Source organism: Tyto alba, unplaced genomic scaffold (assembly GCF_018691265.1).
Source record: "Tyto alba isolate M040663 unplaced genomic scaffold, T.alba_DEE_v4.0 Super-Scaffold_15, whole genome shotgun sequence".
Taxonomy (NCBI): domain Eukaryota; kingdom Metazoa; phylum Chordata; class Aves; order Strigiformes; family Tytonidae; genus Tyto; species Tyto alba.
In genome coordinates this window covers 8,281,565-8,307,367 of record NW_024881277.1, presented here as the reverse complement: position 1 = coordinate 8,307,367, position 25,803 = coordinate 8,281,565, and the positions used below count along the sequence as shown (strand labels likewise).

General features: G+C 56.4%; 1 protein-coding gene across 1 annotated transcript; it reads right to left on the bottom strand.

Annotated features, from left to right (window-relative positions):
* Positions 1–2,809: 2,809 nt before the first annotated feature.
* Positions 2,810–25,534, bottom strand: LOC122153078 (antigen WC1.1-like). The gene is given in 13 exon segments (XM_042789191.1): positions 2,810–2,865; positions 3,297–3,392; positions 4,120–4,257; positions 5,001–5,169; positions 5,171–5,308; positions 5,385–5,444; positions 5,923–6,248; positions 6,602–6,824; positions 6,826–6,917; positions 7,003–7,201; positions 7,203–7,324; positions 7,905–8,219; positions 25,366–25,534. Coding segments are annotated over 13 exon segments (2,103 nt in total).
* Positions 25,535–25,803: the final 269 nt, after the last annotated feature.

Below are 25,803 nucleotides of genomic sequence, written 5' to 3'. Positions count from 1 at the left end.
CCTGGGGCTTATTTCCTCAAGGAGAAAGAGGCAAACCTCTACCAGGTGCCAGATTATGGGAAAAATATTACACCTGTGGGAGGGCAGAGCTGGTGGGGCAGTCACACCGGACAGGCACTGGGCTCTTCTCCCCAGTTCCCACTTGGGGCACCTGGAGTGTGCAGATCAGTGTCCATACTGTCCAGAGGCCCCCACCATCCCGTGTTCAGAAGATAACACTCCCCTCTTCTTTACTTCACCTTTATACCTTATTTCTCTGAGATGCAGGGCTGGAGCTTATCCCAGTGGGAGTTGTCCAGGCTGTGTTTGCAATGCCCATGGATGTCACGCATCATTGTGGGGGTCTTGCCCTGGGAACACTGCTCTCCCATGGGGGCTGCCAGCAGGAAGGCTCTCAGGTGTGGGGCAGAGGGATGTGTGAACCTCGGCTCCCCCCAGGTGCCCCCAGGGTCAGCCCAGGGGTGGAGGAGCTCCCAGCAGGGAATGGGGCAACACTGCTATAGCAGAAGATGTTGGCAACGTCTGCCTCCTCTCCACTTCTGCTCCAGGGCCAGATCCTGCTGTTTGCAGCACTATGGAGCTGCAGCTACTCCCCACAGGCAATCCTGCCACAGACACCCAACACACCTTCCAGCCTGCAGCAGAGAAGCCCATTGGTGAAGAGCCGGTGGAGTGCGGAGACCCACCAGCGGGAACAGGGAGGGCAGTTGGGCAGTTTGGGCGCCAGGTCCTGCCCAGGTGCCAAACTCTTCTCCCAGCCTGGCTTCTGCACAAAGGTTTCTGTGCCGTGGGTGCTGGGGCAGGTGAAACCCCAGCTGAGGGAGAGGGACCGGGACCCTGGCTCAGCTCCCAGCAGCACCTGTTTTAGTGGAGGGACACAAAATCTCCACTGCCATGGAAATGTGCCCACATGAGCATCCTCCCAGATGGGTCCTTCTCCAGGCCAGGGGCTGGACCACGGCTTTTGGCTGCCGCACGCGTCTTGTGGGGAAGCTTTCTCCAACCCCCTGGCCCTCTAACAGCGCTGAGGGAACGGTGCCCTCATCCTCGGTGCTCCCAGCCCTCACGTACCTGCCCACAAGTACTGCCCCGCACACAACCCAAACTGACATACCTGGCAAGGCAGCAGGGGGGCAGGGGTGGGAGCTGCAGGGGAGCAGGAGGAGGGTTTCCCAGGGCTGCTCTGGGTCTGCAAGGCAGGAGGAACAGCCCATGGAGACTGGGGTCCTGGCAGAGCATGAGGAGAGAGAATCCCAGCCACGTGTTTCCCAGGAGGTGGCTCTGCACCCTGTGCCAGGGCAGTGGGGAGCAGAGCTGCCTCCCAAGCATTGTGGGAGGTAATCCGTGGGCCATGATCCCACCTGGGGCTGGCTGGGGTGTTCAGGGACCTGCGGTCACCTTAGTGCTCGCTTCTGTGAGACAAAAGCCCAGGGCTCACCCTGACATGGCAGCTCTGTCGTGGCCTCTGCACTGGTGGGATCAGGTGTGGCCCAGGCAGGGCCTGGGGGAAAGAGCAGCTGGAACCCTTGGGGGAGGAAATGGGTGCTCCCACTGGGGTGCATCATGGGACCTATCAGAGAGTCACTTTGATTAGAAACTGCCTGTGGGCAGCAGGATGGATGTCTCTCTCACCAAGATTATTCCCCAGGGACCATGGCCTCACGCAGCCCCACAGGCTGACCCTGAGCCTGCTGTCCCTGAGACGTGTCCCTTCCTTGCCACTGGTGTCTCTGTTCTCTGCTCCCCCTGAGCAGCCTCAGGGAGATGCCCTGACACCTGGCAGGGAAGCATCAGCTCTGGGTCAAAGCCCCCAGAGGCTTTTAATAAGCAAATATAAGAATGCACAGCATAAAAATGGGAATAAAAATGGAGGAAACTCCAGGCAGGTTTCTGCTGCCCATGGCTCAAGGGAGACAGTCCCCTGGTGCTCGTGGCTCTCCCAGCTGCACAGACCTCTCCTCCCTCCCGGCTGCACCCAGCTGTGCAGCAGGGATGGGCTCTCCTGGCCTGGGGCTCAGGGACTGCTGTGCACCAAGCTCCGGTGTCACAGCCTTTGCGTCCTCACAGAGAAGTGCCACAGGCACCTCTTCAGCATCATCATAGCCCATGCTCCCCGGGGACAGGGACTGAGGTGTCTCCTTCAGCTCCAGGGACCGTCAGGCACTTCTCCAGGAGCGCAGGCTGCCCCCTGCAAGCAGCAAGGTCGGACGTTTCAGTTCACCCCATGGGGTCTGTACACCACCACCCTCCCTGCTCCTCACCACCTTCAGCTCCTTCTCCCACCCCTGGGCCTTTCAAGGAAAACTCCCATGCCAGGTTCCCCCTTCCCAGCAGGTTTGGTGTCAGTAGGGTAGTGACTTGAGGGGCACCAGGGATGGCACCCTAGGAACAGGCAGCGACTCTCTTTCCCTCTCACCTCCAGGTGCAGCCCTGGGCCCTGCTCCCTCCTCTGGCATCCTGGGAATTTCCCACTCTCCCTGCCCAGGCACAGCATCCTCCCCCGCATCAGGAACCTCCCTGGCATCATCGTAGCCATCTGCTGTGTCACCTCCAGGCAGGACAAGGACATCTGAAAGGAGAGGGGAGCTTGGTGACAGTGAGAAGATCTGTCCTGCAGAGCAGAGGATGGGAGGATGTGCAGGGACACAGAGCGCAGACACTGGGCTTGGCAGAACCACAAGAGATGCCCATGTCCTCCCCTTCTCCGATGGTGACACTCAGGGACACCTCTGTCCACCCCATGTCTGCAGGGAGATCAACCCCTTCCTGCCTCCGTTACCTGGTGCTGATCCCAGACCATTTCTCCTCCTCAGCTGACCCCAGGGTGGGGCTGCAGCTGGGTCAGGGACTCCTCTGAATAGGAGCCTGGAGAGATGCACAGCGGGTGTTATGGAGCAAGCCCCACTGACGTGGTTCACGGTCAGCGCTGCTGGGGAAGTGGGACCCACAGAGCTGGGGCTGTGTGGGGAGGAGGGCTGGGAATTCACCCTGCTTCCCCGGGACAAACCCTGTCTCAAAGGAGCTTCCAGATCTGGCCCAGGACAGCCCCTTGCCTCGCTCCTCGGGTGTCTCATGGGGTGCAGGGGCAGGAAGAGAGGGCTGTCCAGCTGGGACAGTCAAAGCTGACTGGGAGAAAGCTTCTCTCCTGGGATCAGGACCTGGATGCTCTTCCCCACAGCTCCCACAGCCCCAGCACCACAGGGACCACAGGCTGGGGGGCTTCAGGGCGTCAGCTCTGGGTTGGGGCCAGAGGAATGGGTCCTGCGGATGTGCCTCCAGGGAAGACCCACACCCACCTGAGCGATCAAACCTGGCTCGTTTCTCCCACGCTGGGCTGTACCCGATCTCCTCGTACACAGCCTCGGGGAAGGGCTCCTGGGCTCTTCTGGAGCCTGGGGACAGAGGCAGGGCTGGCACAGGGACAGGCAGAGGGGCAAATAGACCTCACTGTGCTCCCCCAAAACGGTTCCTTGGGCCACCTCAGGACAGGCCGAACAGCACAGCCCCACTGTGCTATCCAGGCATGTCTACCACATCCCCAGTGAGGGCAACATCGATGTGAAGATCATCTGGGGCAGCGTCACCCTCACATCATTGCTTTGGAGACAGTGCTCATGCCCCTCTGGCCTGTGCGCCATGTCCCCATTGTCTCACCCTGGATCTGTTCCCACCTTTCCTCTCCACCTGGAGCTTGCCCCTACCTGCCCCACGGGTCTATAGTAGGGCCCCTGTCCTGCCAGGGTGTGGGCAGGGCTGGGCAGGGGGACAGCCTGGGGGCCTAACACCACAGTGATGGACCCTGCTGCCCCACACTCCTCCTAGCATCTCTCTTGCCCCAGAGCCCCCTCCAGCACTACCGAGAGCACAGCCAGCCTTGGCCATCCCCACTCTGCCATTTCTCTCCTCACCCCATGGCTAACTGCCCCCACCTTGGGGCTCTCTCTACCCCTTGTTGCTGGTGCCCCACGGCCAGTCACTCAAGGGGGCAGCACATGTGACAGGTAGCAGCACACAGTCTCACCCTCCCGCTCTGCCTGTGCCCCTCGCTGATACCCCCCGCCGCACCCCACAGCCCTGGCAGGAGGTATCTCCCCCCGGCACCTCTGGGCAAGGACCCACCTCTGCGCCCAGCCCCGGCGCTCAGCACTTGTCCAGCCAGGAGGGCCAGGAGCAGGCAGACAAGGGTCCCCAGGATGATGCACATGATGACGGGCACTGAGACTCTCCCGCTGCTGCTCTGACGGCCTTGGGTGGGATCTGCATGGGAGAGAACTTGGAAGGGGCAGCACCAGTGCTGGCCCCATCACGCAAAGCAGAAGCAGGTGGATGGCCCCAGGGGTGAGTGACAGGGAAGCTTCCACCCTCCTGGGTAAATTACAGCTCTCCCCAACCCCCTGCCACCACTCCAGCATCTCCTCCAGGCAGTTTCACACCCCAGCAAGGAGCCCCTTCCATCCAGCTGTGGGTCACAGCCTGGCCCCTGGGGTACCCAGCCGCCGGGGAGGACAAGTTACCTGCTCGGGGTGGGGGTGTTGTCATCCTGGGTGTAGCTGCAGAGGAGGAAAAGGAGAGCTGGGCTGAGACACTGGGTGTGTGGGTATCAGGAAACCTCCTCCCCAACACACCGTGTTTGTGTGTGTGTGTGTGTGTGTGTGTGTGTGTGTGTCTCTAGATGTCCCTGACACATCCCACCCAAATTGCCCCTCCTGTAGTGCCAGAAAGGGAGGCCGGGACAGAGCCCAGCACCTCTGCTCTGGGAGGCAGGCAGGATGGCAGAGGCAGCCCAGGGGATAGCCCTGGGGCTGCAGGGCCCCACGGGCAGTGGCCAGAGCACGGCCAGTTACACCGAGGCTGCTCCCTGCCTGGCACCGGGCTCCTGCACTCCACAGGAATGTTCTTTCTCTCGGAAGGTCGGGGGCCATGCCCGGACCACGTGAACAAAAGGCCTTCCCTAGCTCCCTGCCAATACCCGAGCAAGGGCTCCCAGCCCTGCCACTCACCTGAGCAGCTCACGGCAGCATCTTCCTTGTGCCGGCAAGCCCCGCTGTCCCCGGGCCAGGCCCAGCAGTCCTGCAGGGATGGCTCCGTCCCCCGGCACTCCACCTGCTCCAGCCAGATGGGGCCCGTCCCCATCCCAAACGCAGCCTCATGCAGGGCAGACACTGCAGGGGCCACAGCCCAGCTGCCTGCACGCCACCTCGGCATCCTGCATGTCCCACGAGTCGTCGCACACCGTCCCCCAGGAGCCACGGTGCCAGACCTCCACTCTGCCCGAGCACCCGTCCTTGCCTCCCACGGCACGAATCTTCTCCCTGGCTGGAGAAGAGTAAGACCTCCCATGGCACCGGGAGAGCAGGCAGAGCCCTGCCAGACACAGAGGGGACCTCCCTACCTGTGCAGCTCGTGGAGTTGGGGCACGGTGCCAGCGGAGGTCGGGTGCATTTCTGGCTGTCCCCCTGAAGAAGGAAACACTGTGGTGAAGGGGCTGGTTTGGGGGATCATGCAGAAGAGAGCGGGGCTGAGCTCTGCTCGGGCCTCCCTGCACCATCTGGGGCACGGCAGCAACTGAAACCCTGTCATCCAGGGGACACGTGCAGGACTGTGGGGGGACCCTGATTGCTCAGCCCCAGAAGGTCCCTGGCTCACAGAGCAGCAGTAGCTTGTCTGTGGAGGGGAGGCTCTTCTGAAACATGTTGGTCTCTTCTGAGACCTTCACGTGGAGATGCCTCTGCCTCCTCCAGGCACTGCTGGTAAGCTGGGTGACAACTGCTGCTGGAAATGTGTGTGGCCGCGGTCATGTTTGTGCCACTGACAGCATAAGGGTCTGGCATGGAAAGTAAAAGCCTTCTCAAAGCTCTTTCTCTGTGTTTGGCCATGCCCCATGGGGAGCAGGAGCTGGGGTGACACTGGTGCATGGGTGGCCTCAGAGTTACCATTGCAGGTGATGTGGATCTCCTCTTCCAGGTATTCACATGACTGTGGATTCCAGGGCGTGGAGGGACACTGCCAGAAGGAGCTGTTTCTCTCCCCACACTGAACACGATCCAGCCAGGCAGGGCCAGACACCCTGCCAGAGGGCAGGCGTATTTCCAGGGATCCTCCGTCCCCGCAGCCCAGCTCCTTGCACACCAGCATCACAGTGTCCTGAGTCACGGAGTTAGAGCAAACACTCCCCCATGTCCCGTTGTAGAAAACCTGCAGGCGCCCGGAGCAGCCGTCGCTGTTCTCCAGCCTCAGGGCCATGAACTCTGGGAAGAAAAGGCCCCAAAGCGGGAACAGGCTGATCTGGGGCTGTGGGAGCCAGGACACCTCTACATCCCCCAGGCCCTCAGCTGGGCAGGGGCAAGGCCACCACATCCCCCTTGCACCCAGGGGCAGAGAGAAGTCCCGGATTTACAGCCAGCCCTGCCCTTCCCGCGAACCCTCGGGGACAGCTGAGCTCCCCAGGGACCCACCGTGGGACTGAGGGTGTCCGTGCATGGGTGGGCCTTGGGCAGGAGCTCAGAGGCAGCCAGGGGCAGCCTTGGCCATGGCCGGCTCTCCCCGCGTCCTGCCCTCCCCGGGACCAGGCTCCCACCACAGCTCCTGAGGTGGCACAGACCTGAGCAGATGACTCCCGCATCCTCTTTGTGCCCGCAGTCGTGCTGCCCCCAGGGCCCAGCCGGGCAGTCCCAGAGAGCAGCTTCGGCCCCGGAGCAGTTCACACCATCCAGCCAGATCTGCCCGGAGCCTTCCCCGAAATGAGCGGAGCCGGCTGCCTCCACTGCCTCTCCGCAGCCCAGCTGGTGGCAAACGACGGCGGCATCAGACAGGTCCCAGCCGTCAGTCGCAGACAGTCCCCCAGATGCCCTGGGAGTAGATCTCCACTCTCCCCGCGCAGCGCCCGGCCCCGTTCACCAGCCGGACCCGCCGGCTCCCTGCAGCGGGTGGAAACCCCAGTCGCTGTCAGGGCCTGCCCGCCTGCGCAGACCGTCACCTGGGCGCCTGGGCAGTGCCACTCACCCCAGCAAATGACTCCCACGTCCTCCGCAAGCCCTGCCGCCAGCGCAGTGCCGGGCAGGGAGGTGTTGCAGAGGGTCAGCTTGGCCTCGTGCCCTGCGCACCGGACCCCTCGCAGCCCCACGGGGCCCGTCCCTCGCTCAGGCTTTGGGGGGTTGTAGGCTGTCCCTGCCTCTCCGCACTGCAGCTGCCGGCACACCACTGCTGGCCTCCTGCACGTCCCACTGCTCATCCAGGACTCTGCCCCACGCCCCATCCTGGAAGATCTCCACTCGTCCGTCGCACCGGCTCCCTCCGCCCACCAGCCGCAGGGATCCAAAGCCGGCTGGGCCTGGGGAGAGCAGAAATGCCACGGCCATCGGCGGCACCGGGAGCATGGCACCCTGCAGGGAGCAGGGCAAGGGGAGGATTTTCAACCAAACGGGACAAGGTGGAGCCTTGTGCTGACGAGAAGTGAGGGCAAAGCCTGGGCCCTCTCTGCAGCTCACAGCCAGGTCAGCTGCTGCTGGGGGCACCAGCTCCTGCCTGGGTGGGGGGATGAGGCTCTGCAGGGCTCTCTGTGGGGACGGGATGCGGTCGGCTGCAGCCAGAGGGATGGAGCAGAGCCCTGCAGCCCTGTCCTGGGCTCGCTGCACAGTACAAGGACAGAGGAGCCTGGGCCTGGCGGTGGTGCTGGGGCCTAAGCCACTGCCCTGGGGGCAGATGCCTGCCTCCGTTCAGTCCTCAGCTCTCCCAAAGTCGAGCGGTCAGTCTGAGCAGGGAAAGCCCTCCAGACAGTTCCTGGGGAAGCCAGGGTTTCCCCAAGGAGAAATTCAGCCTGATACGGCCATGGAACCCCTACTTTTAGTGGCTATGTTGCACACAAGTGACAAATGGAGTTTATGCAGCATTTTTCCAGCACTAACCTGAGCAAAGGACAGCAGCAGCGTTCCCTTGGGAGCACGGCGAGGCGCCCAAGGTGGTCACTGGGCACTGCTGCAGGAGAGCTTCAGTCCCGTCACAGTGGAATGAGTCTCTCCAGACAGGGCCAGTTTCTCTCCCAAAATATTCTCCTCCAGGAATGGACTCAGCAAACCCGCAGTTGAGTTGACGACAGAGAACGTGGGCATCCGAGAGGTCCCAGCGGGAGGCACAGAGGGTCCCCCAGGTTCCCAGCACCTGGACCTCAACCCTCCCCGCACACACTGTGCTGCCGTTCACCAGTCTGATCCCTGTGTACTCTGGGGACAGATGTGGAGAAAAGAGAGTGGATTGGTGCTCCTGTACCCTCAGTAGCTGGTGGAGGGGCCAGAGGGACCACATGTCTTTGTTCTCCTTCTGCAGTATTGTCATGCTGCAAACAAACCCATCAACCCTTCCTGTCCTCACACCCGGCCCAGCACAGTCCCTGCTCTGTTCCCCAACCCCTACCACAGCCCCGGTGTTCAACAGCCCACCCTGAGTCCTTACCTGTGCAGTTCACAACAGCGCTGTTTGCGTGGGTGCAGGGCTTGTCCCGGGGGGGCCCTCTGGGGCAGGAGGTGAGGAGGGATTCATTCCCCACACACCGCAGCTCTCCATCCCACATGGGACCCACCCCTTCTCCAACGTGACTTCCTCCAGTGACAGGCAGGGCTACGCCGCACTGCAACTCCCTGCAGAGCACATCAGCAGCCTTGGGACCAAAGTGGGAATCACAGACACTTTTCCACAGGTCCCCGTCACGGATCTCCACACGTCCTGAGCAGCGGTTCTTCCCTTCCACCAGACGGAAAAATCCTGGAAATAAATCAACTGGGAGTTCCCAGAGCCTTGTGGCATTCCCATGCCCACATCCCAGACCATCTCCACGCAAACTGTGACAAAAATCGCTCACTGCACATCTCAGAAGAAGCTATTTAAGGAGTGATGGTGTCACAAAGGCATCCATGTCAAGTTACACACTTTCTCTCCACCATCACAGCACTCAGGGGTGTGTGTCTATTGCAGACCCACAGCAGAGTCTGCAAACCACGTTGGCACCGTTGGGACCAAAGTGTGAGTCACACAGGTCCTCATCATGGATCACTATACGTCCTCAGGAGGACCGGTGCCCTTAGAGCAGCCGGACAGATTCTGGACCAACCAATGACCCCTGAGAGTTCCCACAGCCATCTGGCAATACCATGACTACATGCCAGCTGATCTCCAAGGTGGCCACAGGCAAAAAAACCCTACGACATCCCCAGCTGCTCTCAGGGGGTGCTGGTGGCACAAACACATCAGCCAAGGGACCTGTGTCTGCTAAGGGGGACAACCGCAAAGTAGCTCCCCGTCTCACGCCCTTCCACAGGACGGTGGGTGGCCACAGGAGTCACTTCTGGTGCCTCTGGCATGGGGACAGCTGGCCCTGAGCACTGCCAGACAGCTCCTGGGTGAACAGGAGGAGAAAGATGGCAATCAACAGACCGTGCAGGGCAGGGATGGAGGGTTCATCTGCACCAGCTCAGGGACCAGGCACGGTAAGGCACCCTTGGTCAGGTTCCCACTGGCTTTCCCCAGGGACTGGGGACACCAGTAATGACAGTTCCAGCTCAGCAGTGTGACTGGCCACACTGGGCAATGCTCCGATGCCTGACTGTTGCTCCCTGAGGGCACAGCCAGGTTCCTTCCACAATCTGAGCCCCAGAGGTATGGAATAGGTTGTCATCTTACCTGAACACACCACTCCAGCATCATAAGCATGAGCACAGTCATGTTCACCCCATCCTCCATGTGTGCAGTCAGACAGGGCAGATTCGGTGCCATTACAGCCAACATCATCCATCCAAATGGGGCCAGATCCTGGCCCAAAGTGTCCGTATTGAGGAGCTTCAACAGCAGACCCACAGCCCAGCTGCTTACAAACCACTGCTGCATCCTTCATGCTCCAGTAGTGACCACACACGGTCCCCCACTTGCCCTGTTGTTTCACCTCCACTCTCCCAGCACAGCGCCTGCTGCCGTCTGCCAGCCTCACCTCCACAGCACCTTCAAACACTGACACAGGACCAGTAAGGACAGCGCTCAGCCCCAGCACTGCGGGTCTGGGGAAGCCCTGTGCAGGTGGAGTCAGAGGCACCAGGGTGGGAGCCCACTCCCCTCCAGGCTGTCCCCAGGGCAGTTCAGGGATCCCTTCTATCCTCATGGGCTGTGCAAGACTGGGGGTGCCCAGCTCCAGCCCTGCTGGGTCATTTGTGGCACCACACACTCTGACACTTCCATCCACTCCAACAGCCCCTCGCCCATGACCTGTGCCCACCCAGGGCTCCTGCTCCTCCCCAGACAGCACCCTGAAAAGGGACCTGTCCCCACCAGGGATCCCCCAGGCTCACACGGCTACTCCTCCCCAGAGCCCCCAGCTCCCCTGGACCACAGCCTGCCCTGGGCCTCTCCCAACTCACCCTCCTCCCTCAGGACTTTCCGTGTCAGCTGTGGAGCAGAATGATGGTCCCAGTGAGGCCTCCCAACCCATGCTCCCTCCTTGTCCTTGGGCATCAGCCCAGACCTGACCTTGTCTGGGATCCCCGCAGGAAGCTTACCCCTTTGCGAGCCTCTGGGAACAGATACCCCAGTTCCCTTGTCTCCACAAGCACAACCCACCCCCGGTCAGGCCGGGGATCACCCTGACTCCGGGATAAGAGTGAAGAGCCCACACCCCTTCCTGGGTACCCCGGAGGCTGGCTGTTCCTCTGGGATGACAGAACAAAGAGCCACCAGTTAAGGCACCACCAGCTCACAGGGAACAGAGCTGGCAGAGCCAGGGCCCCAGGGACGGTGCCCAAGGATGGCAAATCCACACGCGGGTACCAACGGCCAGAAACGTGGGAGCCCTGGAAGCAGAAAAGCCCTTCTGCCACGCAGAGAAGCACAGGCTCAGTGAACCTGTTCACTTTCTACCCCTTGTCACATAGACACACAGGAAGAAGCCCCGTTTCCAGAGGGATCCCTGTGCTGCTCCTTTGCCCCAGGGCTTTGTGGCAGGGTAGCAGGCGTTTCCCCCTTACACAACTGCACCCAGAGGAGCAGCTACAGTAACTAAGGGGACAGAGGGACTCTGTCCCCATCCAGAACCTTTCGGCAGCCGTGCACCAAATGCAGGAGGATGGAACAGAAGCGAGACATTGGCTTCTGCATCTTTTCCTGCGTAACTGCAGACTGCAGGAGACAACATCACCCCTCCTGTTCTCAGGCCAAGGCCAGCACTGTCCCTGCCCTCCTCCCCTGCCCCCGGCACAGCCCCGGTGTTCAACAGCCCACCCTGAGTCCTTACCTGTGCAGTTCACAGCAGCGCTGTTTGCTTGGGTGCAGGGCTGGTCCCGGGGGGATCCCCTGGGGCAGGAGGCGAGGAGGGATTCATTCCCCACACACCGCAGCTCTCCATCCCACATGGGAGCCACCCCTTCTCCAACGTGACTTCCTCCAGCGACAGGCAGGGCTGCGCCGCACTGCAACTCCCTGCAGAGCACGTCAGCAGCCTTGGGACCAAAGTGGGAATCACAGACACTTTTCCACAGGTCCCCGTCACGGATCTCTACGCGTCCTGAGCAGCGGTTCTTCCCTTCCACTAGCCGGAAAAATTCTAGAAAAAAATCTAATCAACTGGGAGTTCCCAGAGCCTTGTGGCATTCCCATGCCCACATCCCACACAACCTCTAAGCAAGCTGTCACCAAATCACCCATTGCATATCCCAGTGATAGCTTTAAGTTTCCATGTAATATTTGCTTGAAAGGACAGATTGCGTAGAAGGTAGGTCCTTGAAACAAGATGTTATTTTTAACAATAGTCCTATGAAGGTAGCAGTTGCTTTATTGCATAACCTTTGAAGATAGTGGTTGCTTAATTGGATAGTCTTGCACGTAGCTACTGACCATCCAAGGTCAGCTTAGATTAAGTAGTATACATGCTGAATGCCCAAAGATAATAACAAGAAGAAGAGTTGCAAAAAGACCAGAATGGACTGATTTTGTCATGTGTGAACTTAATGAAAACAACGATGAGTATCAAGATAGACAATTTTAAGAAAAGGAGAAGGTAAAGAAGATGAGCAAGGTGGAAGTAATGGCCACTGACATACTGAAACGACCACCAGGATGCACAACCACGCATGTGTAAAGGGCATTATAGTATTAAAAGGAGTACCAGGGAAGGCTTGTATTTATGTATATACTCGCCATAAAGCTAATGAATATGTATGACTTTTTCCTATATTGACAGGATACAAACAAGTTCAGGGAGTCAGTGCTAGGTGGAATTAAGCCTCACTGGCCTGGCATGAGTGAAGGAATGCTTCCTTCAGAAACCGTAAACCTTGGTCTCTGAGAGTTTCCTTACAGACTGACTTTTGCATTAATGAAAGAGGAAGCTGTTGGGGGAGTGTTAATGTCAAAAAAGCATCCAGGCTAAGTTACACACCTTCCCTACACCATCAGAGCACTCAGGGGGGTGTGTCTATTGCAGACCCACAGCAGACTCTGCAAACCACGTTGGCACCATTGGGACCAAAGTGTGAGTCACACACCGCTGTCCAAAGGGCCTCCTCATGGATCACTATACGTCCTCAGGAGGACCGGTGCCCTTAGAGCAGCCGGACAGATTCTGGACCAACCAATGACCCCTGAGAGTTCCCACAGCCCTCTGGCAATACCCTGACTACATGCCAGCTGATCTCCAAGGTGGCCACAGGCAAAAAAACCCTACGACATCCCCAGCTGCTCTCAGGGGGTGCTGGTGGCACAAACACATCAGCCAAGGGACCTGTGTCTGCTAAGGGGGACAACCGCAAAGTAGCTCCCCGTCTCACGCCCTTCCCCAGGATGGTGGGTGGCCACAGGGGTCACTTCTGGTGCCTCTGGCATGGGGACAGCTGGCCCTGAGCACTGCCAGACAGCTCCTGGGTGAACAGGAGGAGAAAGATGGCAATCAACAGACCATGCAGGGCAGGGATAGAGGGTTCATCTGTGCCAGCTCAGGGACCAGGCACAGTAAGGCACCCTTGGGCAGGTTCCCACTGGCTTTCCCCAGGGACTGGGGACACCAGTAATGACAGTTCCAGCTCAGCAGTGTGACTGGCCACACTGAGCAATGCTCCGATGCCTGACTGTTGCTCCCTGAGGGCACAGCCAGGTTCTTTCCACAATCTGAGCGCCAGAGGTATGGAATAGGTTGTCCCCTTACCTGAACACACCACTCCAGCATCATGGCGATGATCACAGTTATGTTCACCCCATCCTCCATGTGTGCAGTCAGACAGGGCAGATTCAGTGCCATTACAGCCAACATCATCCATCCAAATGGGGCCAGATCCTGGCCCAAAGTGTCCGTACTGAGGAGCTCCAACAGCAGACCCACAGCCCAGCTGCTTACAAACCACTGCTGCATCCTTCATGCTCCAGTAGTGACCACACACGGTCCCCCACTTGCCCTGTTGTTTCACCTCCACTCTCCCAGCATAGCGCCTGCCGCCGTCCGCCAGCCTCACCTCCACAGCACCTTCAAACACTGACACAGGACCAGTCAGGACAGCGCTCACCCCCCGCACTGCGGGTCTGGGGAAGCCCTGTGCAGGTGGAGTCCGAGGCACCAGGGTGGGAGCCCACTCCCCTCCAGCCTGTCCCCAGGGCAGTTCAGGGATCCCTTCTATCCTCATGGGCTGTGCAAGGCTGGGGGTGCCCAGCTCTGGCCCTGCTGGGTCATTTGTGGCACCACACACTTTGGCACTTCCACCACAACAACCCCTCGCCCATGACCTGTGCCCACCCAGGGCTCCTGCTCCTCCCCAGACAGCACCCTGAAAAGGGACCTGTCCCCACCAGGGATCCCCCAGGCTCACACGGCTACTCCTCCCCAGAGCCCCCAGCTCCCCTGGACCACAGCCTGCCCTGGGCCCCTCCCAACTCACCCTCCTCCCTCAGGACTTTACATGTCGCCTGTGGAGCAACATGATGGTCCCAGTGAGGCCTCCCAACCCATGCCCCCTCCTTGTCCTTGGACATCAGCCCAGCCCTGACCTTGTCTGGGATCCCCCCAGGAAGGTCACCCCTTAACGAGCCTCTGGGAACAGATTCCCCAGTTCCCTTGTCTCCACAAGCACAACCCACCCCCGGTCAGGCCCGGGATCACCCTGACTCCGGGACAAGAGTGAAGAGCCCACACCCCTTCCCGGGTACCCCGGAGGCTGGCTGTGCCTCTGGGATGACAGAACAAAGAGCCACCAGTTAAGGCACCACCAGCTCACAGGGAACAGAGCTGGCAGATCCAGGGCCCCAGGGACGGTGCCCAAGGATGGCAAATCCATAACCGGGTACCAACAGCCAGAAACGTGGGAGCCCTGGAAGCAGAAAAGCCCTTCTGCTACGCAGAGAAACACAGGCTCAGTGAACGTGTTCACTTTCTAGCCCTTGTCACATCGACACATGGGAAGAAGCCCCGTTTCCAGAGGGATCCCTGTGCTGCTCCTTTGCCCCAGGGCTTTGTGGCAGGGCAGCAGGCATTTCCCCCTGCACAACTGCACCCAGAGGAGCAGCTACAGTAACTAAGGGGACAGAGGGACTCTGTCCCCATCCTGAGCCTTTCGGCAGCCGTGCACCAAATGCAGGAGGATGGAACAGAAGCGAGACATTGGCTTCTGCATCTTTTCCTGCGTAACTGCAGACTGCAGGAGACAACATCACCCCTCCTGTTCTCAGGCCAAGGCCAGCACAATCCCTGCCCTCCTCCCCTTCCCCTGGCACAGCCCAGGTGTTCAACAGCCCACCCTGAGTCCTTACCTGTGCAGTTCACAACAGCGCTGTTTGCGTGGGTGCAGGGCTTGTCCCGGGGGGACACCCTGGGGCAGGAGGCGAGGAGGGATTCATTCCCCACACACCGCAGCTCTCCATCCCACATGGGAGCCACCCCTTCTCCAACGTGACTTCCTCCAGCGACAGGCAGGGCTGCGCCGCACTGCAACTCCCTGCAGAGCACGTCAGCAGCCTTGGGACCAAAGTGGGAATCACAGACACTTTTCCACAGGTCCCCGTCACGGATCTCCACACGTCCTGAGCAGCGGTTCTTCCCTTCCACCAGACGGAAAAATTCTGGAAAAAAATAAAAAGAAATCAACTGGGAGTTCCCAGACCCCTGTGGCATTCCCATGCCCACATCCCACACCACCTCTAAGCAAGTTGTGACCAAAATCACTCACTGCACATCTCAGAAGAAGATGTTGGGGCATTTTTGGTGTCACAAACACATCCAGGCCCCCCTGCACCCCTTCTCTACACTATCAGAAGATCCAAAGATATGTGTCTGTCACAGCACCAGACACTGCTCAGACAAACTGCTGCTGCACAAGGTGCCCTGTGCTTCCTGGCATGGTCCCCCCAGCACCAGTGGCGTGCGCAGTTTGGGTCCAAGGCCAAGGGCTGTGTGCCACCCTGCTCCTTAGTCCAGGCACAGCACTCGTGCTCCCTGAAAAGTACTCATGCCTGTGATGGGGAATGACCCACGGGGACCAGCCACCTCATGCTGTTCCTCCAGTGTGTGATGTTCCAAGTAAGACCTGCCCTGCTTTCTCCAGCACAGGGTCCTCAGCATTGTTGGCTGGGAACTGGCAGACTGAGTGGAGTCCAGTGGATACCAGTGGACACACTGGGGCAGGGACAGAGTGTTCATTTGCAGCCTAAGACACTGGCTGAAGAGGGGCTGAGACACTGTGGCAGGGTTAGTTCACCCTGGGGTAGGCTCACTCTGGGCTTTCCCCAGGCACTGGGGTCACCAGTAATGACAGTCCCAGCTCGGCAGTGTGACTGGCCACATTGAGCAGTGCTCCAGTGTCCGCGCGTTGCTCCCTGAGGGCACAGCCAGATCCTTTTCACTATCCCAGCCCCAGAGGTATGGAATAGGTTGTCCCCTTACCTGAACACACCACTCCAGCATCATAAGCATGAGCACAGTCATGTTCACCCCATCCTCCATGTGTGCAGTCAGACAGGGCAGATTCGGTGCCATTACAGCCAACATCATCCATCCAAATGGGGCCAGATCCTGGCCCAAAGTGTCCGTACTGAGGAGCTGCAACAGCAGACCCGCAGTCCAGCTGCTTACAAACCACTGCTGCATTCTTCCTGCTCCAGTAGTGACCACACACGGTCCCCCACTTGCCCTGTTGTTTCACCTCCACTCTCCCAGCACAGCGCCTGCCACCGTCCGCCAGCCTCACCTCCACAACACCTTCAAACACCAAGATGGTATGGGTCAGGACAGCACTAAGCCCCAGACTGTGGGTCTGGGGGAGCCCCCTGACAAGATAGAGTCAGAGTCACCAGGGTGGGAGCCCACTCCCCTCCAGGCTGTCCCCAGGGCAGTTCAGACTCCCTTCTATCCTCATGGGCTGTGCAAGGCTGGGGGTTCCCAGCTCCAGCCCTGCTGGGTCATTTTCGCCATTCCACCACACAAGGCACCTTTTCCCACCCCAGTGACAACCTGCCTCCTGCCCATGCCCACCTGTACACTGCCCAGCCCTGCACTGGACACCTGCTCCTTCCCAGCATCCCCTGAACAGCCCTGTGTACCCAAGCCTGCAGCTTCCCATACAACTGCCTGCCCCAGCGTCAACCAAACCCACCCCCCTGCCCAGGGCTTTCCGTGTTCCCACTGAGATGATCCAGAGGATCCCCCCACCCACATCCCCTTCACATCCCTGGTGTCAGTCCAGTCTCTGCACTGGGCTGGGTCCCCCAGGAAGGGTGTCTCTCTGCTGTAGATGCCCTGGTCCCTATCTCTCCGTGGGGTACAAACTGTCTTCATGGGGTCAGGGCTCCCCTGGAACAAGGGGACAGTGAACAGCACAATATCCCTTTGGGACACCCGAGACATTAGCAGTGCCCCAGGGGGGATCTCTGGGTGCTGCCATCACCAGTGAGGACACCATCGGCTCCAGAGGCACATTACAAGGGGAAAGGGGGTCCCAAAACGTACCCCAGGACAGCGTGTCTGTGAATCCAGCCAGGCACAGGCTGCCCTAGACACTGGAACCCTGCAAAAGGAGATACTGTCTCCCACCCAGATGGGCCCAGGGAAGGGCACAGGGTCCACGGACTTGAGCACGTTGTGTCCGTCATCTCTGTAGCACCTGCAAAGAATCCCCGTTCCCACACAGATCCCGATGACCACGCTGGTACCCGCTATTCCTGGGCTGTGGGACAAGGGAGCCGGCACTTACCCCTGCACAGCTGTACCCAGAGGAGCAGCCCCAGCACCTGAGGGGACAGCAGCCCCTCTGTGCCCATCCTGAGCCTCCTGCCCTGCCAGCACATCCCTGCCGCGCCACACTCCTGTCACAGGTCCTGGGGACTCACGGGGACAATGATGATGGGAGGGCAATATAGCTCTGCGGTGCCAGGCCAGCTACGGGAGGAGCCAATCAAAGCAGCAGCACCATTTTAGACATTATCTGGAGTTATCTCCCCTCCGACACAGCCCAGCCCTCCAATGAACGTCTCCAGTGCCATGCATGACCATATATGAGGGATGGCTCTGCTGCAGGTGTCACATCACTGTGGCAGTGTGGCGTCACAGAACAGGGCTGGCTGTAGTGGGGGAAATGGGTTTTTCATGCCTTGAACCCTGCTGTGTGGGCCGGGAGCACTGAGCATCTCCTATAGCCTGCACATCTGAGAGCCCAAGGTGCGAGTGCCCAGCCATCCCCATGCCACGGGAACCACGGGGCTGGGACGGCACCGGGGGTAGTGTCGGGGGGGAAGGAAAGAGCCCCTGCCCCTGCTTCATCCCCCTCTGTGCTGGGAGCAGCAGCGGGGAAAGGGCCTCAGCCCAGGCCAGAGCCCCATCCCAGGAGCGCTGGCTCACCCGTCCCTCCCTGGAGAGCCCCATGGAAGGTCCCTTCAAACGAGCTGGGGCTGGGCCATGTCCCTGTCCTGGCAGCAGACAAGCAGCTCAGACGGATCCCTGACTCTCAGCATGTCACCGAGGGGCCGTTATTCCCCGCGGGGGGCTCGGGAGCTGCAGCCTGCAGGTGCACGAACCACAGCCCACGTGGCCTCGCAACGTTCCTCGTGCTCCCCGTGCAGCACCCGGGCAGGAAGTCTGTGGTTTCCTCCTGGAGCCGAGCCCAGGCACATCCCCGCGGTGCCCCCGAGCCACCCCCACCCCGACTGCTCCAGCCAGGGCCGCAGGGGCTGCTCCTTCTGACACAGAAATTCACTCAACACTTAGAATCCAGTAGAACTGCTGAGCAGGTATTCTTTATTAGCAGCGCTGGGCAGCACTGGGGATCGCTCCACCACGAGTGCTCCCACAGACAGGTACAATCACAGAGAATATGTGCTGTGAGCTTGTACATATTCTGTGGATTTCTGAGAACTAATCTACATATACATAAGATTTCCTAGAATTTATCTACATAGTCCGAGCATGTGTGATAAAATTAGGATTAGGGTCTTTTCCCCCTCTGGTGGTCACTCATAGTCTTCCTCACAGTGTCCGGTGATTGAACTTTGGGATTCCTTTGCCCACATATGGTCATGCAGTTAGCTCATCCATTCTTGGGCCCTGGGATGCTCCAAGAAGGTCAGTTGAAACTAATTCCCAGGTGATTATCTTGACAGTGGCGTCTTAGGCCCTTGTTATCAGGGGTACTCAGGAAACTTAAGGAACCATCTCAAGGCCTACATAAATTTCCTGAGGGAGACGTTGCATATTTCAAAACATCTTGATATTAATTCTGCCTAGCAGCTGACTAAACTATGTGAGTGAAAGGAAGAAAATAATATGAGTAGAACATGCTGACCAACAACGATTCTACCATAAACAATTTCTTTGCTCTAAACAAGAGAAATAGTTTTGGTCTTCTCTCACTTCCTTCTCAAACTTTCAGTCCTTCACTGGGCTCCATCTCCACCACTGTTCCCACATCCGTAGTCAATTCCCTGCAGGACACTAGGGACATCTCCTGCCAAGGGTGTGTGGCTCAGCTATTTTTCTTTTTTATGTCAGCTGAGAATTCTCACAATCATGGCCTACCACCGCTATGTTGCCATCTGCCAACCCCTGCACTATGGGACCCTCCTGGGCAGCAGAGCTTGTGTCCACATGGCAGCAGCTGCCTGGGGCGGTGGGTTTCTCTATGCTGTGCTGTACACAGCCAGTACATTGTCACTACGGCTCCACCAAGGCAATGCTGTTGACCAGTTCTTCTGGGAAATTCCCCAAATCCTCAAGCTTGTCTGCTCAGACTCCTACCTCAGGGAAGTTCAGCTTATCGTGGTTAGTGTCTTTGTTGCATTTGGCTGCCTTGTTTTCATTGCACTGTGCTAGGCACAAAGCTTGAGGGCAGTGCTGAGGATCCCCTCTGAGCAGGGATGGCACAAAGTCTTCTCCACATCCCTCCCTCACCTGGCCATAATCTCCCTGGTTCTCAGCACTGCCATGTTTGCCTCCCTCAAGCCCCCCTCCATCTCCTCCCCATCCCTGGTCCTGGTGCTGTCCGTTCTGTACTCGGTGGTGCCTCCTGCAGTAAACCCCCTCACCTACAGCATGAGGAACCAGCAGCTCAAGGATGCCCTATGGAAACTGACCCAAGGGATGTAGTTTCACTGACAACAACCTGTCTCAAGTCACTTCACATTTCCCAGAGTTTATCTTAGGCCAGGAGTCTGCTATTTTCCCTGTAATAATCCTACATATAGATAATTTTCTGGACTTATACTACCTCTCTTGAGGATTTTTCCTGTTGTGTCTTACTCTTGCACCACACTGTGTCAGGTGTGACGTGTCCAATAGCAGCTCTTGAATAAAATGGGATCTCCTGGGTGCAGTGCCTGAAGGCTGGGTTCTGCCTCCAAAGTGGCTGCCAATAAAATGTCTAAGGAATTGGTCTTTTAAAATTCTTTTCTCCTTATGTTCTCCCTGTATTTGGAGTTAAGATCACAGTACCATTGGGTTCCACTGGACAAAAAGTTCTGCTTTTAAAGGCTCTCTTCTTGGTGTAAGATGGTGCATGAGCTCCCCACTACCTCCTCAGGCTGCTTCATATATGCCAGGACTCATGGCATATAGCTGTCTTTATGGAAAATAATTTGGTCAGGAGAGGAGTAGGGGTCACCACATGCCCTGGGGTGGGAATGAATGGACACACATAAGTGAAACACCCTTGAAGTTGATGTCCCCCAAAAGCAAAGCACTAAATCAAGGTATATGCAAGCAAGGACTCTGCAGTGCCCTGGGGGTCAGTGTGAACCCAGTGGGCATGGGAAAGGGAGACTGGAGAGGTGCAGGAGCTGCCTAAGGAGGCCCAGGGCCAGGACTCTTGTGCTGTGCTGGGGAGCAGGGCTGGTGGGGGAAGGGAAGGGTGTAAATGCAGTCGAGGTTAGGGACAACCTACCAGATGAATGCAGCAGAGCTAGAGACTGACTGGCCTCTGTTTCCTCCTGCCCTTTTGGCCAGCATCAGCCCTGGTGCTTGTGGGAAGGATGATCCCCCTGTCTGACCTCCAGGAGCTGCTGTGCCCTTCCGAGGAGCTGGAGCTGTGGTTGAGTGCCCAGAGTGCTGCAGCACCCTGTGGTGGGCACTGCCCTGAGGCCAGGGCAGGTGGGGAGAGCTGGGCTGGGGCTGGGCTGGGCTGGAAAAGTCCTGGAAGAGGAAACACCAGTGATACCCAACTCTACCACCATTACTAATAAAAAATAAACCAGTTTCCTACTGACACTCATGACGCACCAAGTCCCGTAGCTCTTGCCACAGCCAGTCTCTCAGCCAAGCCCCGTCTCAGACAGCTCCAGCTAGATCAGGTGCTCATGGGCTTGTCTTGACAAATACTGAAAATATCCATTGAGTGAGATCCCACCAACTGGCCAGGGTCCTTGATGCAGAGTTTGGCTCTGAGGGATTTCTCAGAACCCCAGCTCTCTCAGCCACTCCTTGTCCATAATGTGCTCCAGGCCCCAACCATCCTTCTGGCCTCCGCAGGACTCTCTCCAGTCTGTCAGGATCTTTCTTGTGCTGAGGAACCCCGTACTGGACACAGCAGTCCTGATGTGGTCCTGTGGTGTGTTAACTTTGACCAGCAGCCAGACAGCCACCCAGCTGCTCACTCACTCAGCCCACTCAACAGGACAAGAGGGAAAGCTCATGGATCGAGATGTGTGTGGGTCAAAGGAGAAACCAGAAACGATGACACTGTGGTAGGTGTTCAGTTTGGTTTACCCCAGCCAGCAGCTAAGCACCCACAGAGTCATTTGCTCACTGTCCTCTGCCCCCCACGACCCCAGCAGGACAGGGGAGGGAATTGGAAGTGCAAAAGCAGGAAAACTCATGGGTCAAGACAAAGAGAGTTTAATAGGTGAAGCAATATCTGCGTGTGCAAGCAAAGCAAAATGGGGAGTTCATGCACAATGTCTCATCAGCAACAGATCTTTAGTCATTGCTAGGAAAGTACGGCTTGGGAAGACAAATGCCACGACTACAAAAATCTCCACTTTTTCCTCTTTCATTGAGTTTGGGTTTTTTTTTGTTTTTTTTTTTTTTTTTTTGGGGGGGGGGTTTAGTTTGTTTTTGGTTTTGTTTTTTATTATTATTATTTGTTGGTGTTTTTTGTTTGTTTTGTTTAGGTTTGTTTTTTTTCTTTGATTTTTTTTTTTTTTTTTTTTTTTTTTTTTTTTTTTCTGAGCCTGACATCATATGGAATGGAAAATCTCTTTGATCCTTTGGGGTCAGCTGTCCCAGCTGTGCCCCTGCCAACTTCTTGTGTACCCCCAGCCTTCTTGCTGCAGGGGCAGAGTGGGAAAAAGAGAAAGCCTTCATGCTCTGCAAGGGCTGTTCAGCAACATCCAAAACTCTGATGTGTTATCAGTGCTGGTTTAGTAACAAATCCACAGCACATCACCCTATGGGCTGCTATGAAGAAAATCAACTCCATCCCAGCCATTTACAGGTCATACAGCCAGAGTGAGGAGTCAACAATTTCTTAATTGAATGATCGCAGGAAATCAGTGGATCACACAACCTGGCTCTTCTGGAGGACACAGTTTCCTTGGTATTCACTGCTCATGTAGTTCAGCAGCATGCAAACCACCCAGGACGTTTCTTGTGGAGTTTGTGGAAATATTCTTAGCACAGATGGCAAACAGTCCTTTCAGTCTGCTCACCTGGACCTGGTATTCCCAAAAGAGCTGGTCAGGGATGTGAATACCATTGTCAGGGCGTGACCATGAAATCCTGGTCTCCCAGATCCCCAGGGATGTGGAGAAGGAGAGGAGCAGAGCACAGGCCCTGGACCTCAGGGAAGGAGAACTTGGCCTCTCGAGGGCACTGCCAGGGGGGATCCCGTGGGCGCAGTGTCAGGGCACTGAGAGCATCCATAGGCCTCCATCGTCCCTGGCCAGCCCAACCTCGGGTCTGGGCCCACACCTCTGTCCCTGGGCCCAGGAGACCATTGAAGCCCAAGCCAGAGTTTCAACACCAGCTTGATCTACGCAGGAGGTGTACTGGTTTCCAGACCAGCCACGGACACAGCCTTGCCTGTCAATGAACCCTGTGGATTTGGGCTTTCAGTCTCACTTCCCAGCTTAGTTCTTTACGGGGTGTACAATGAAATGACACTGTGGCCTCCAAGTGCCAGACCCCCACTGATTCACAGAGGCCTAGGGCCTTTCTGCTTCCTTTCTTCCCATCACTTGGTCAGGTTTGGGGAGGAGAAGAAGGAAAAGCAGGGCAGGTTCCTGGGTACCAGTGACTGGATGTGGGGACCAGAGCCTTCACAAGTGAAATGATCAAAAAGATATGTTAGATCAAAACTTTCATTCTGAGCTTCTTTCTTAGAGGCTTAAATCTTCAGCAGTGACATGGAAGCTCTGAGATCCCTCCATCTCCCTCTCTTTTAGTAATTAAGTTGACAGTACCCAAGTCAGACTTCCTTTCTTTTTTACAGCCTAGAGCACCCCCTGGTCTGGAGATGTGCCAGGAATCTTACAGAAGAATCTTCTGCACAAGAAGGTGGATGTTCCCAGGAATCTCAGGAGGAATGGCATACTGATAGCTGTGTTCAGGGAGCTGGTCAAATGTCTCATCTTCGTTTCTGTAATGGTGGCTTAGATGCCTGGCTCATGTGTAAACTCTCTATGTGAATGTTGACATTTACTGAGCTACCTGGTCTGACCTCAGAGCTGGCCCTGCTTTGAGCTGGGCATTGGACTCGAGGCTTCCTGAGCTCCCTTTTACCCTGAATTGTCCTATGACATAGAGGCCCTCACCTCCGTCTTAGTTTCTTCTTGTAGGGCATGTTGCAAGGCACAGGCTCATGGAAGGATTGGTGGGGAAGAGATTTCTAGGGGTCTCTAGTCCAGCCTCCAGGCTGGCTGTGACTTTGTAGAGCTGAAACCCGAAGCGCTCCAAAGGTGGAGATCACAGCAATGTTCCTCCTAGTCCATTCTATTTCTCCTGAGGCTCAGTCTAGAGCTCCCAAAAGGTAGTTTGTGACTGGTGCCCCTGTCATATCATTGGCCACTGCAGAAGAGAGCTTGGCTCCACCATCTCTGCAGGTAGCTGTTGGCTTTTATTAGGTTGCCCTGTTGTGGGAATAGAATGGAAAATTGCCGAGGAGGATTGTAAATATGCTCAAGTGACTTGCAGCTGAGGTGCCAAAAAACACATATATCACACTAATTGTGGTTTACCTCTGTGTGCTTGACAGGTAGAATGTCTGTGCTTAGATAACAGAGGCCTGTGAGAAACACAGAGGCACCTTATTGAACATCCTTGAGATTCCTGCCCTGCTGTGGGAAAGATCAAAGCACAATGGAAAAGTAGACCTGTGAAAATCCCAGATATATACAGGCAAAAGCAGTAGGCCAGAGATCTTTTCTTTTTTGATGTAACCATTCTCCCAATAGATACCATGTGGGGTCTAAAGAATTTTTCATGTCTATTTTCCTAATTTTTGTCAATTCATCCACTTTTTGGTTCCAGTTTGTGGCTGGTTTATTGTCACATGCCTGTGTGGAGCGACGGAGGAATGACACGCCGAGACGGACTCAATGTGGGTGATAGAGCATCATATATCTTTATTGGACCAGGGTACATATATTTATACAGACAATGATAATTATTATGCCTACTAGTCACTAGCTGATTGGCTTAAGCTCTAAAGGTCGTATTCGCACGGTCCACCTACTTAGCTAACAGCACAAGCTTCTCATAACACTAAGTTTCTCATGCCACTATTTCTAATTCCTCTTAACTTGTTTTCAATACACAACGGTACCATAACACAAAGTTTCTCAGACCACCGTTACCATAACAAGAAGTTTCTGAGGCCACTATTTCTAATTCCTCTTAACTTGTTTTTGACACACCACGATACACAAGGCCGAAGTGTCCTTGACATTCTTCATGTATCAGCAGCTGCGAGCAGCTGCAGGCAAACCCTAGTGAGGCCCAGCATCAGCGAGGCAGCATCAGCCCTTAGAACAGGCTCTGATCGTACAACTGCTCGGTGGGCTCATGACCCTTGTCTCTGTGCCATTCTCCAATAGTTCCCTCTTTTTCTTTTTGTACGAGCAGAGCCTGCCCCAACGTTTGTTCAAAGATTTTCTTAATACATGATAAAGCACAACTTAAACATGCAAGCCCAATAATGACAAAGATCAGAATAAGAAGCTAAACTTTGGAAAGGCCTTTTAACCATCCACCTAATCCCATCCAGTTAGTGAGTCCGTCTAGTCCAAAGAACCCCACATCTTGTTTTATCTTTTGGGTATGTTCTACAAGCTGTTTAAGTTCCGTATGAATTGACCTCGATTTGTCTTCCAAATCCATACAACACATACCCTCAAAATCCTCACAGCCATGACCATGCGCCAAGAGTAGGAAATCAATGGCCATTCGATTTGTAATATGGCATGCTGGAGTTCGTTCATACCCTCGGCTAGGCCTGAAAGTACAGTGCTGGTAAGATTTGCCTGTTTTACCACCCAACAAGATAATTTCTCTAACTGTCGGTGCGCTTGGGCAGCAGAAGCACCTGGGACAAAGAAAGAAGAGAATATTACTTCCCATTTGTTCCATAAGCTGACATTGTCATCACAGGCATTAGTGAGGGTCTTTAGTGCGCATCTATATCACCGAACTGGATGGTTTTTATTAGGGTGATGATGGGGTAAGGCCAAACTGAGACGCCCAATGGTGCAGGGCCCTCCAGTGGGTCGGAAGGGGATCCCCTGCCATGCCCGATCACCACAAATGAGAAATAGGCCAGGAGGTAACCTCCTGGGCGTGGTAGTACCAGGGGCTGGATGCAGCCTATTTCGGCTCATTGGCTTACACCAATTTCCCCAACAGGCGCTACTGCCTTGTGAGGATACCTCAGTTCCTACCTGTGACCTTGCAAGGGTACCGGTTCCCTTCACTGCAGGGGTATTTAGACGCATCTAGGAAAACACAGTAAGAGGCATTCAGTGAGTCTACTAGTTCAAGTTCCTGGGGGCGTGGGCCAATGGGCAGGCGGTTAGCCCAAGAATCATATTTGTCAAACCAGCTACTCATGTTTGATGCAAAAGCCCTATACCAGTTCCTGGATTGGTTCCAGCGTTGGGCATATTCCGCAAGTGTTTGGTTTAGAGAACCCCAGTTGGCACCGTTCAGGGGGATGCCTACCAAGCGTGTTAGAAAGGGCACACTTGGGGTGGCGAGACTAGTGCAAAAGGTGGTAGTGTTTGCGGCTCAGCCTAATGTTACCCATACATTTTCTCTTGGATCGAACACGGTTCTCTTTATCCCAACCCCAATCGAATTCGCGCCCCCCAAAACCAGTA